Source organism: Bos grunniens, chromosome 2 (genome assembly GCF_055505025.1).
Source record: "Bos grunniens cultivar Pamir isolate PY7600 chromosome 2, Bosgru_T2T1.0, whole genome shotgun sequence".
NCBI lineage: Eukaryota > Metazoa > Chordata > Mammalia > Artiodactyla > Bovidae > Bos > Bos grunniens.
This window is the reverse complement of record NC_141166.1, coordinates 105,916,697-105,929,494: the sequence shown is the minus strand read 5'-3', so window position 1 is coordinate 105,929,494 and position 12,798 is coordinate 105,916,697. Positions and strand designations below refer to the sequence as shown.

The window sequence follows — 12,798 nt, the reverse complement described above, 5'->3', positions numbered from 1 at the left end:
ACTAGAGATTTATACAGAATTTTTTTGTGGAATTCCTTAAATAATATGAGACTGTTTCTTTGCTAATCTTGCAGCACTTGCTCCTAGAATTGTAGCTAGTACTACCAAGAACAGCTGTCCTAGTTACAAGTTATCAAGTTCCTACCAAGTGCTGTATCAACCCTGAATATTCTCTGAAGGACTGATGCTGAAGCTGAAGCTCCAATACTTTGGTCACCAGATATGAAGAGCCAACTCATTGGGAAAAGACCCTGCTCCTGGGAAAGATTGAGGGCAGGAGGAAAAGGAGGTGACAAAGGATGAGGTGGTTGGATGGCATCATCAACTCAATGGACGTAAGTTTGAGCAAACTCAGGGAGATAGTGAAGGACAGGAAGCCCATAGAGTTGCAAAGAGTCAGACATGACTGAGTGACTGAACACCAACCAAGTGCTAATCACAGTGACAGGTACTTATATAGTTATTATCATTAATGTTTAAATTATGATTGCAAAATACAGATGGACAAAGTGAGATTCAAACATCTGGAGTAACTCGGACCAAGGTCATAGAGCCAATAAGTAAATCTCAGAGGTAGGGTTTGAATCCAGGTTTTCTGACTCCAAAATCCGTTTTTCATTTTCCTAACCTGTATGAATGATGGGCAGTTCTGCACTACTGTGTGATTTGGAGTGTTTTAGGTCTTTGTCACCACTTTAAATACCATCTGTACAGCAACATAATGATGACTACATCTCTCAAAGTTTTACCTCCAGCCCAACCCTTTTCTGAACTCCAGACCTGCATTCCATTTAATGGAATGCAGCTCCTCCACTGACTGTCTAACGGGCTTCTCAAAAACAAATAAACAAACAAATGTTCAAACTCAAGCTCTTGATTTTACCCAGCATATCTCTCCACCTAATGTTGTCTGTCCCAAGCTCAAGGAGCTACACTTTTCTTTCTTGACCATACTAAACACCTAGAGTCCTCCTTAGTTCTGCTCGTTCCCTCACACCCCACATCCAATTGATCAGCATAACCTTTCAGCTTTTCTGAAAAACACAACTGAATTTGATGACATTTGCTACCCTCATTGTTTCCACGAAAGCCACCAGCATCCTCTGCCTTCATAAAGGCAGTAAACCCCCAATCTACTTTCTTACTTCCACCCTTTCCCCTCAGGCAATCTGTTCTCTACACAGCAGCCAGAGTGATCTTTTTCAAATCTGACTCAGGTGATGACATTCTTTTGCTGAAAACCCTCCGGTCTTCTCTCTCCATCTAATTCAGGGTAAACTGGGTGTCTTACCAACCACCTACAATGTCAGCCCTGACCTCCACTCTCAATGACCTCATCCCCTTCTACTCTCTACTCTTCCCACTCTCCTCTGGGCACTCTGGGCTCTGGACTCTGGACTCTTGAATACACCAGGTACACTTCTACATTCATCCTTTGCTTTCATATTTGCTATTCACCTTTCTCCTTAGATTTCCACGTTGCACTTCCTCACTTCCTTTGGATCTTTACTCAGATGCTATCTTTTCAGAGAGGACTTCCCTGATCATATGATTTAAAACAGTACCTCGCCACTCTTCTCTATTTATACAGCTTTATTTTTCTTGATAGCATTTATCACTAGCCGACACTAGCTCAATTGTTTGTATTATCTCTCTCCTCTCAAACACACATATACACATGAATACAGATACTTGACAGGGACTAGCAGGTTCTATGTTGCATCACGGTGTCTAGAAGAACATTTGCCACACAGTAGGTACTTGAATGAAGAAATGAATAACAAATGCAAAGTGAAGGAGAGTGTGCACATTAAGCTAAAATAATAAAAATATTGACATGCAACACACTGAAAATTCTGATAGGAAATTTTAGGAATATGGATAAATTTTTACTTGTTTACTATCTAAAAAACATAACCATATTTTATTTAACTATCAAAACAAGATAATAGGCACATCAAAAGCATTTTCAGTTTTCAAAATATACTCTGGCAAAAATAGAGTAAGCGTAAGGTTTTTCTGCCAAAATCAAGACACAAAGCTAATTTGATATGCAAGAATGCCTAATGAAGATAACAGCTCCTGAAGAAATAAGTCAAGGTTTTCATTGGAAAAAGAGATACCAGTCTAGGTTGAAAATGCCAATTTTTTTTTTTTTTACTGTGAATGACCATTTTATGGATTATAAACTAATGATAATAAATACACAATGCCCTCTTAACTGTGCCTAAAATGCAGATAGCAACCTCAAGCATTTTTATCTTATAGCAAAAGGCACTTAAAATTAGAAAACCAGGATTTGAGCTTAGGATGTGCATTGTGAGGAATAAGACAAAGTCACTGAGAAAGTTACCTGCCACTGTCCAGTATTATTTACAGCAAAGTTTACTAGGACATACAGTCAAATGTGCATTATCACCAAAAGACCAAAGAATGTGTCTATCTTCTATCTCTACTCCAAGGTAAGATAGCTGAGATAGAATAGTTTAATTCAGGCAATCAGAGATTTTTAAAAATCTACTTTTTCTGCATTAGAAGAAATGTGTAGCTCCATGCCACTTGTAAGGTTTTGGAGAGTCAAACATTCAGTTCAGCAAATCTTAGATTTATCTAGCTGCCTTCACATTTCAACTTACACCACTGCAGACCTCCTGACAACTGTGCCCCTTGAAGGTTTTCTTTCTTCTGGGAAGTAAGTGCAAACTTTCAAATTCTTCAAATTCAAATCGTATCTTGATTCCTAAAGAGAGCCCACCATAAACTTTGTCTGATTCAAGGCCCAGAGTCTCCGATCAGAACTTCTAAAACTACTCTCATCCTCTACCACTGGAAGTCTCTTTTCCCAGAAGGCTTTATGTTAAGATTCCTGGGTCTTCTAACCTCCTAGAATTTTTTGGAGTGGCGATGATATAATAGCTTTCATGAAATTTTCAAAAAAATATGCTATCTCCCCACAAAAGTTTTAAAACAACAATAACAACAACAACAGTCCTGCCTTTTTTCTTTAATACTGAGCTTTCTTAATGTGATTTCTTCATTCATATTGAAGGCAAAATAGATTTTTCTGACCTCTTCCAAACTTCCATTGTGTCACTTGTTTTGCGTCTAATCATTTAACTCCTTGACTCATTTGTCACTTACTTCTTTAATTCATACTCTCCCAGTATTTACTATAAACAGAGCAATGGGCTAAGTCTGAATTTTTTGACATGATTTCATGTATAAATTGTGATTACATAGGGATGAACAATTATTTTTAGATACAATGAATAATTTATGGAAATATTTATTCAGAGCACAGATTTTAACTACTCAAACATCATAATGGACCATAACTTATAGTTCATGGGACTCAAATCTAAATCTCAACTTTATTATTCATTCCTAAAGCTTATTATTCATTCAAAGACATTTTTTTCTTTCTGTAAAATGTTTCTTTTATTTGAATAGCAGAAGTAAGGAATCATTATTGCTTAAAGAAGCTCACAAGAAAATTATCAAATCTTAAAACATAAATACAAAATTAAAATATATCTATGCAAAACATGGGGGTAATGGAGAGGGATGACCTAGAGGTTCAAAGGAAACTGAATTCCAGAACTCCGTGCTTCTACAGACGTCATTTGCCAAATTGCCAGGCAAGTCTGGGGACACGCTTTACAGCCCAACACCCAGAACTGAGATGAGTTCCCTGTATCAAGTTCATTCTATCTCCTGAATTCCTTATCTTATCTAATTCCCTACCATATCAAATTGAATTATTTTCTAGGCCTGCTAGGGAAAGTAAGCTTTTACACTGGAAGCCTTGAAGCAGGCCCTGGACTGACCGTGTTGTAAATCAAAGGCGATGACTCTTTCTAATTAGGAAACAAAATTTAAAGTTGTCCTATCTGAGACTTTGCTTAAGTTTCAGTTTCCCCTTCCTTACCTCTGGTTCCTGACGTGTGTCCGTTCCTTATCCCAAGGCTTCTGTGTTCTTCCTGTAAATGTCCCTGACTGACATACCCGTCTTCCAAACCTTTGCCTCCTTGGTTTTTCCAGGCCTGGCTGGCTGTCAGACCACTGTCTCTGGTCTGGAACTAAACTTCCCATTTACAACTACTCTATTTAACTTAAATCAAATCACTATCTCCCACCAAGGTGTCATCAATTCCATTTCTAGGAAGTAGATACTTCATAAGGAGAATAAAGAATGAAATGAGAATGTATGTGGGAAGAAACTGCAGCAGGACCCATGAGTTGAATAAAACACAGGAACAAGTGACCAAAAAAAGAAAGAAAAACAAAATAGAAAATCAATACAAATGACGCTTGGGAAAAGAACTGGAAGAAATACTTGAAAGACTAATGCATATACAGTCATATCACAATTATAAACATTTGTAACTCAAAGCTTTCAAATACTAAAGTGAAAAGCAGAAAGCAGTAAAAATTAAGATCAAAAGAAATAAAATTGTGTAATTCAGATTATGCAGATATATTCCAAATGTAAAAGTAGTAAAGAAAATTAGTTCACAGAGTTTACCCATTATATAACCTTATAAAATCTGAAGACTTATAAAAGGAGAGCCTGGTAACACTGTCAAAGTTAATGAACAAGTCTTGGATGTAGTAGGCAATTCAGAAGGGAGCAGAGGTAGAAAGAAATAAGTAGTGAGTCAAGGAGAGGAGAAATACTTAGAAGATGCGGAAAGTGGTTCACTTACCTGTGATCCCATTTGGCAATAACGCTAAACTGTTGAGGAAGAGGGAAAAAAGAAAGAGCATGTAATGTTGCCAACCACATACATTTTTGAAAAATTCCCAACTCAATAAGTTAGTCAAAGAGCAAAATCATGTAAGTGACTATTTGAAAAAAGGATATGAATGTACCAAAATCTTAATAGCTAATTTTCTAATAGGGTTGAAGGGAGTTAAAATGTACAGGGCAGGGGTGGCACTGAATCGAGAGATTGCTTTCCCTTTATTCAATACTATAAATGTCTGAAAAAGAAAACAAACACATAAAACAGAAGTTAGAAATGCAATATTAAAACTAAGAACAATTTGAGAAAAAAGTGATACAATTTTTTTAGAAATATGATTTTATAAAATAATAATATACTAACTACTAACATATGACATGATGCTACGTATTTTCTCTTTCTGAATGCTATAAACTCCCCTAATTTGGTGAGAGATATGAGGATTTAAGGAACATAAAGAAAATATATAGTCATTACCATAGGAATACTTAGCATCACCATCAAGTTTTAATATCAGTATTTTCAAACTGTATTTATAATTCACAAAGAGCTCAAGAATGAGGCTTTGATTACTTTTTCAATTTGATAAAAGCCTTCTCACAGGAACTTCAGTGTTTTCTGGAGGTGGTAGTTGATCAAATGCTTTTAGGGGGCACTTGGAAGTCACCTGCTTTTATTTCTTCTTGAGGGAACCATGGAATGGGCCAAATTTATATGTGAGGGAATAAATGTGCTGAAAATCAAAGTACCTTTTGTAGAGCTAGATATTATAAAGAGAACTTTGTATACGACTCCTGGAAATATTGTTTTTAATGCATAAAAAATAAACTCCTTGTCTTTACTTTCTGCTTCACCACACTGTAAGGTCAGCAGACTTTTGCCCTTCCTCATTTCCCCCACTGCAAGATGCTCTTTCAGCTCTCTGCCTGTCCTGGCTGTGGGTTCAAATAAGTGCTTCCCAAAGACTCTAGGACAACGGGGCCATGGCATGGTCAAGCCCATTACTACCATAGTGATACTTCAGACAGAGGGGAGGTGGCACAACATTCTTCACCTAACATGCCTGGCACTAGCCCAGAAGCAATTAGGAAGTAGAGGAAATAAAGGCAACTTGACTAAGAACTCACTTTCTTATTGATATAATAGGGATCCAGATCCTCCAGCGGCTCTGACACCATCTCTGGAGGAATGTCTCCATAAATAAATGGAAGGGATTTTCCTGCTTCCAAGTCACTATTTGGCTTTGGGCCACTTTCATCATCCTCATCCTTGCGCTCTTGTTTGGGTCTCTTAGCTTTCTCTTCTGCAATGCGTTGTTCAATAGCAGCAAGGGATTCCCTGGTAAAGAAGCGGAAGCTGTCAGGTCCTGGCGGTACCAGCACTGACTGTGCCATCTTTTCATCCTGCTTCTTTAATCACTGTTTAGCTCCTTGCATAAGAAAGTGCTATGGAAACAACAGAGAGAGAGAGAGAAAGAGAGGGAAAAAAAGCAATGGTCGTTAGGATAAAAGGGCAATGACATGATATTGAGATATCATACATACAAACGAAGCTATCTGTAGTATTTTACTAAGGAAGCTGCACTTGGCATTCAGGGGATTCGCCTGCATGCATTCATCTGCTTGCATGGAGATCTATCTTTCACATTCAGTAGGTGTCTATGAGGTAATCTAATCTCCCACTCCCAAAATGTTTTAAGTGAAAATATCCAACTCGGAGCTCAGAAATGGAGGATACTGGTTTGTGCTTGCTGCTTCATTTGTGTGAATTATTTTGGCAGCCATCTTTTTCAGCATCCTTTCTGAAAAAAAAAATATATCAGAGATCCATAACAAGAGATGAATAATCACTCAAAATTGTAGAACTGGGGTGTGTGAAGATCTTGCATGTATCTCTCCATATTTTTTTTTCCATGTTCCTTTTGGCCCACTCTCCACGTTAAAGAGCTGATTTGAAAATCAATGCACCTGGTAAAGAGCTCTGGAAATCCTGAAATGCCAGGCTGTGGAAACCTAGGTAGATTCTGCTTGAACGCAAGGAGCGGGAAGGAGCAGGGGATGCCCGGTTGTATTTGGAATTGCTCGGAAGCTACACAGGAAGGGACCTGGCTCCTGCCAAACCGGGCAGGAAGTCACCCACGTCAGAGGTCTGGAGCTTGGACCCCCTGGTTGAGCACCTGCTGCTAGCTGGTGTAATTGCTTCTTAAATTAACAAATTTGCAGTATCTTAGGAAATACTGTAGAGAGAGCTCATTTTCTCAAATGATGCCCATTTCTTAAAAATCCACATAGCAGATTTGGACTTGAAAAAATAAGGTTTAAGATAGTTTATCTTTAACATGAGCTCCATTTATTTTGGTTTTTGTGGTAACATAAATGTGGTTTTACTGTATTCTAACAGTAAATTTTATTGGGCTAGCCCAATTTTATTGGGCTAGCATATATAATTTAAGTGAGCACACCAATCATTCCAAACGTTATCTCTGAATCAGTGGCAAGAGTTTCTGTGCTTTCTGAAACAATATAACCAAAATCTTGACTCCTGAATGCCGCCTATATACAATCACTTATCTATTTTCCTTCTTTGTAAAATATCAGTCCATTCTAACCCTTACCCTACAGGAATGAGCATTCCCATTTAATTATATGAGGTGCATTATCTAAGAGTAAAATTCATTCACATCCAGGTCACTCCTGCAGCATATGTCAGATCAAATAGGGAAATCTAAAATAAGATAATTACTGCATCATTTCCACATTTTTTTTTGAAGTAGACCAGGACCTTTCAGCCACCAGTAGCAGACTGCCCTCTTAGAATCCTAGTGCCTCTAAAACATCCCTCATTTTCCTCACCCATCCCCAGAGACCCTTATGCCTAGCGACAGGCACAGGAATGAAGAAGGTCCCGGCACACTTCAGGGAGGAAACTGCCATGCCTGGATGCTCTAATAGAAGAGACATGCTAAAACATGCAGCCAGCAGCTTCAAAATGAAAGTGGTCCTCTGCAGATTCCCCCAGGATTCTACTGTAAAGGTAGAGAAGCATCACAGAAAATAAGCATAATAAGAATATTAAAACATTACCCCTGCAGAGTCTTTTACACCCAGAGTTTAGGATTGATAAGCTGGCACCAAGAAGACTGCAGCTAAAATTCCATCATGCTTTTTTTTTTTCTTTTTTTCATTTTTTTTTTAAAATTTCTCCTTCAGAGACCACACCTAACTTCCTGTGAAAGGATTCTGGTAACTGAAGTAAGACCAGGCATTTCCTGTGTGGGGACTACAAAATGGCATTATTATAGCTACCACTAGAGGGCAGAGGAGCTGTGAAGAGAAAACCCTCAATGTACACACAGAAGCGTGTTTGAAACAGCTCAAAGCTCTCAGTAATGGAGCTCTGATCTTCTAAAGGCTTTTCTTAGAACGTTAAGACTTAGCCGGTTTCAATCACTAATTTTGTTAATGAATAGTGCTTCTGTTCATGCTTTTTATTTGCTAAGCCAAAAGTCACTGAATGGATAAAAATAATTCAAAGTAAAAAAGAAGGTAAATAATAAAGGGCTAAAAGTAAAAACTTATAAAACAGCAATTATATTAATGAAAGTCTTACCTACATGGGATTTAACATTAACCTCAGACCCAGAGTCTCTGAAATCCAATAAAGGCCTTTGCTAGTTCAACAAAGAGCTAGCTAAACTAACTTTCCCTAGAAATAAAATAAAACTAATAGGACACCAATCTTATTTTATCTCTAATTTAAGTGGCTGAAAAGCAACCGGAAAACCTGAAAGCCAAAAGGAGACTAAATTCCAGTACTTAGATTAATAACATAGTTAAGATTTGAGGACTAATATGTGCCAGTCACTGACTGGGCTGAGTCTGCATATACTGTATCATTCCATCTCCCCACAATTCCATCAGATAAAGGCTTTCATGATCCTTATTTGAAAATCTAAGAAAGGAAATACATCGAGGTTAGGAAGTTACCTCAAATCACACAGTCAGGATTCAGGCTCAAAATCTGTGAGCTTTATTCAATTATGCTACTGCTAAGTCACTTCCGTCGTGTCCGACTCTGTGCGACCCCATAGACGGCAGCCCACCAGGCTCCCCCGTCCCTGGGATTCTCCAGCAAGAACACTGGAGTGGGTTGCCATTTCCCTCTCCAATGCATGAAAGTGAAAGTGAAAGTAAAGTTGCTCAGTCGTGTCTGACCATCAGCGACCCCATGGACTGCAGCCTTCCAGGCTCCTCCATCCATGGGATTTTCCAGGCAAGAGTACTGGAGTGGGGAGCCATTGTCTTCTCTGTTATTCAATTATAAACAACACAAAAACCGAAACACCTGCTTACGTAAGTAAACCTAAAATAAAGATTAAATAAAATCGGTAAGAGGAAACAATTATAATCAGAAACAGTCATGATTGTAGTGCTAGTGGTAAAGAACTTGCCTGCCAATGTAGGAGACACAGGAGACTAGGGTTCAATCCCTGGGTCTAGAAGATCCCCTGGAGTAGAAAATGGCAATGCACTCCAGTATTCTTGCCTGGAAAATTCCATGGACAGAGGGGCCTGGTGAGCTACAGTCCATAGCGTTTCAGAGAGTCAGACACAACTGAGCAACTGACCATATCTACATTTTTTGCATATTTTCTGGCTTCACCATTTTCATTAGAAAGGGTATTTTTTTTAAGTGTTTGACCTATGATTTTCTTTTTTCAAACTTTAAACTTTTCACTTTGTATTGGGGTATAGCTGATCCAACAATGTTGTGATAGCTTCAGGTTCACAGCAAAGGGATTCACCCACACACACATATCCATTCTCCCCCAAGCCTCCCTCCCATCCAAGCTAGGACATAACATTGAACAGAGTTCCATATGCTACACAATAGGTTGGTTTTCCATTTGAACATAGTGTTGTGTACATGACCTTCCCAAACTTCTTAACTATCCCTTCTACTGGCAACCAAAAGTGTATTTTCTAAGTCTGTGAGTCTTTTTCTTTTACTTCTGCAGGTAAGTTCATTTGTATCATTAGAAAAACTGTTTAAGACAGGCAAGAAGCAGATATTGCCAAAAAATAACTCTGTAATTCATTCTAGCAAGTCTCTTTTGGTAATAGAAGCAAAAGAATGACCCAAAATGGCTTAGGTAAGAGAAAGAAAGAAAGGAGAAAAAAAAGAAGAAGAAAAGATTAGGAGGAGGGATGGAGGGAGGAAAGTGGGGAGGGAGAGAGGGAGGAGAGAAAAAAGAAGAAAAGAAAGGAAAAGGAACATGGGGATTCATTGTCAAGGTTTGTTGTTTAAGGCTAGCTATAGGCATAAATGCTTTGGAAGCCCAATGATGTTACCAGAATCTAGTTATGCTGTATGCTTTGGCTCTAACTTCTATCGTGATAGCTCTTCGTTCCTTATTATAGTAAGATGCTATAGCATCTCTGACTTCCCAATATCACAGATTTAAATCCAATAGGGACAAAGACCCAGAAAAAATCTCATTGCGTCTCATTAGCTTCAGCTGGGTCACATGCTTATCCCTGAAGCAATCACTCTGTCCAGGGAGATGCCATGCTTTGTGCTTTGATTGGCTTCTCCTAAGCCAATGCCTCATCCTGGAACTAGGAGGAAGTTCTACTTGAAACCTATGAACAGTGAGGATTGTGGTGGTGGCACAGCAACATTCCTGAAATGCAGAGCTTGTGTACTATTACTGGAATAAAAGGGGGTTGATTCTGGCCAACAAAAACAAGCAAGCAAACAAGTATGCATGCTGGTCACAGAGTGGTCGTATTTGCAGTGTTTCAATACTCAAGTAACTCTGTGTGTGCTTGTGTAGGTGTAGGTGTTGTAAGAGGGCATCAGAGGGCAGACACACTGAAACCATACTCACAGAAAACTAGTCAATCTAATCACTAGGACCACAGCCTTATCTAACTCAATGAAACTAAGCCATGTCCGTGGGGCAACCCAAGACGGGCGGGTCATGGTGGAGAGATCTGACAGAATGTGGTCCACTGGAGAAGGGAATGGCAAACCACTTCAGTATTCTTGCCTTGAGAACCCCATGAACAGTATGAAAAGGCAAAATGATAGGATACTGAAAGAGAAACTCCCCAGGTCAGTAGGTACCCAATATGCTACTGGAGATCAGAGGAGAAATAACTCCAGAAAGAATGATGACAGAGGATGAGATGGCTGGATGGCATCACTGACTCAATGGACGTGAGTCTGAGTGAACTCCGGGAGTTGGTGATGGACAGGGAGGCCTGGCGTGCTGCGATTCATGGGGTCGCAAAGAGTCGGACATGACTGAGTGACTGAACTGAACTGGACTAAACTGATATACACACATATATGGAGAGCATAGAGGGTATGTTTATACACATATATCATTTTCTAGCTTCATCATTTTCATTAGGAAAAGTTTCATTGCCTTCCATGTATATCATTTTAAAGACTTAGAAACCAGGCAAGAAATTTAGATTACTTCCTCAGAGTAACTTGTCCTACCACAATAAAATATTTTACAAATCTCTATGATGAGCACTAACTTCATTTATCAAATGAACACAAGCATACTACAGAGATCAGGTTTAGTCCTATGCAACTGCAATAAAGTGAATATTACAATAAAGTCAGTCACAGGAATTTTTTGGTTTCCCAGTGCATACACAAGTTATGTTTACACTATACTTTAGTGTAAGTGTGCAATAGCTTTATGTCTTAAAATGTACAGACCTTAATTGAAACTTAATTTATTGCTAAAAATTACTAAAAATTCTAATCATCTGAACCTTCAATGAGTCATAATCTTTTTGTAACAGTAACATCAAAGACCACTGATCATTGATCACCATAAAAAATATAATAATAATAAAATGTTTGAAATATTTTGAAAATTACCAAAGTATGACACAGAGATAGGAAGTGAGTAAAGACTGTTGGAAAAATGATGATGATAGACTTGCTCAGCAAATGGTTGCTGAAAACTTTTAATTTCTAAAAAACACAATAAAGTAAAGTGCAATTAAAAGAAAAACAAGATATGCCTGTATCTGAATATTCTAGTCTTATTTTACAGATGTGCTCAACAATAGACTAACTTGTTATACAAAAGATTCTATTAATAATTTAAAAAGTAAACTAAAAAGCAAAAAATTTACAAACTGTTTTGCCAAATATTCAGGGGGCAGTGATCAACATAGATAGTGCTTATTTTTTGCCAGGCATTATTTTAAGAAGTATGTTGTTGTGTTGTTGAAGAGTGTTACTGGGTCATGCCTGACTCTTTGCAAACCCATGGACTGTAGCCTGTCAGGCTCCTCTATCCATGGAATTCTCCAGGCAAGAATACTGGAGTGGGTTGCCATGCCCTTCTCCAGGGGATCTTCCTGACCCAGGGATTGAACCAGAGTCTCCTGCATTGCGGGTGGATTCTTTACCATTTGAACCACCAGAGAAGCCCAAGTGAAAGTGTTAGCCTCTCAGAAGTGTGTGATTCTTTGTGACCACATGGACTGTATAGCTTGCCAGGCTCCTCTGTTCATGGAATTCTCTAGGCAAGAATATTGGACCATTTAATTTTTATAACTATCTGATAAAGTAGATATTGTGATCATCCTCACTTATAACAAGAGGAAACTGGGGTACCAAGAAGTTAAATAATTTGCAACATGTATAAGTTCTCACAGTTAGAAGTGTAATCAGGATTTGAACCCATGCTCCCAGGCTACAGAATCTATGTTCTAACCATCATGTGCTGCTTCTTAAGTCGTTTTCCAGAATTATTCACTCTCACGAACACTCCCAAGATATGTGAATTTACATTAGTTGTATGATCACCCCTTCCTCTCCCATTACTCCTAGTCAGTGAATGTGTCATAGGATATTTAAAAGGATAAACCACCAATATTTTACCAAAACATCCAAGACATATGATGAACAACATCTAAATATTTTTTCTGTTTCAAATTGACTTTTGTAAAATATAGATAGGAACCATAGTCTCTTGTTTCTGATTTTCTGGGATGAGATTTTCAGAAGTCATGCACAT

At 38.3% G+C, this 12,798-nt stretch overlaps 1 protein-coding gene across 3 annotated transcripts in view; it reads right to left on the bottom strand.

Annotated features, from left to right (window-relative positions):
- Positions 1-12,798, bottom strand: part of SCN2A (sodium voltage-gated channel alpha subunit 2) — a 137,897-nt gene that overhangs the window by 78,383 nt on the left and 46,716 nt on the right. For 2 of the 3 annotated variants that reach the window (XM_086370594.1, XM_086370581.1), the window contains exons 1-3: positions 7,829-7,952; positions 5,873-6,190; positions 4,866-4,983 (exon numbers count right to left, since the gene is read on the bottom strand). In XM_086370594.1, the coding sequence (XP_086226720.1) occupies positions 4,866-4,983; positions 5,873-6,139 (385 nt within the window). In that variant the 5' untranslated portion in view covers positions 6,140-6,190; positions 7,829-7,952. Of the gene's footprint in view, positions 1-4,865; positions 4,984-5,872; positions 6,191-7,828; positions 7,953-12,798 lie in introns of those variants that run through there. The other variant, XM_086370587.1, reaches the window with a different exon arrangement.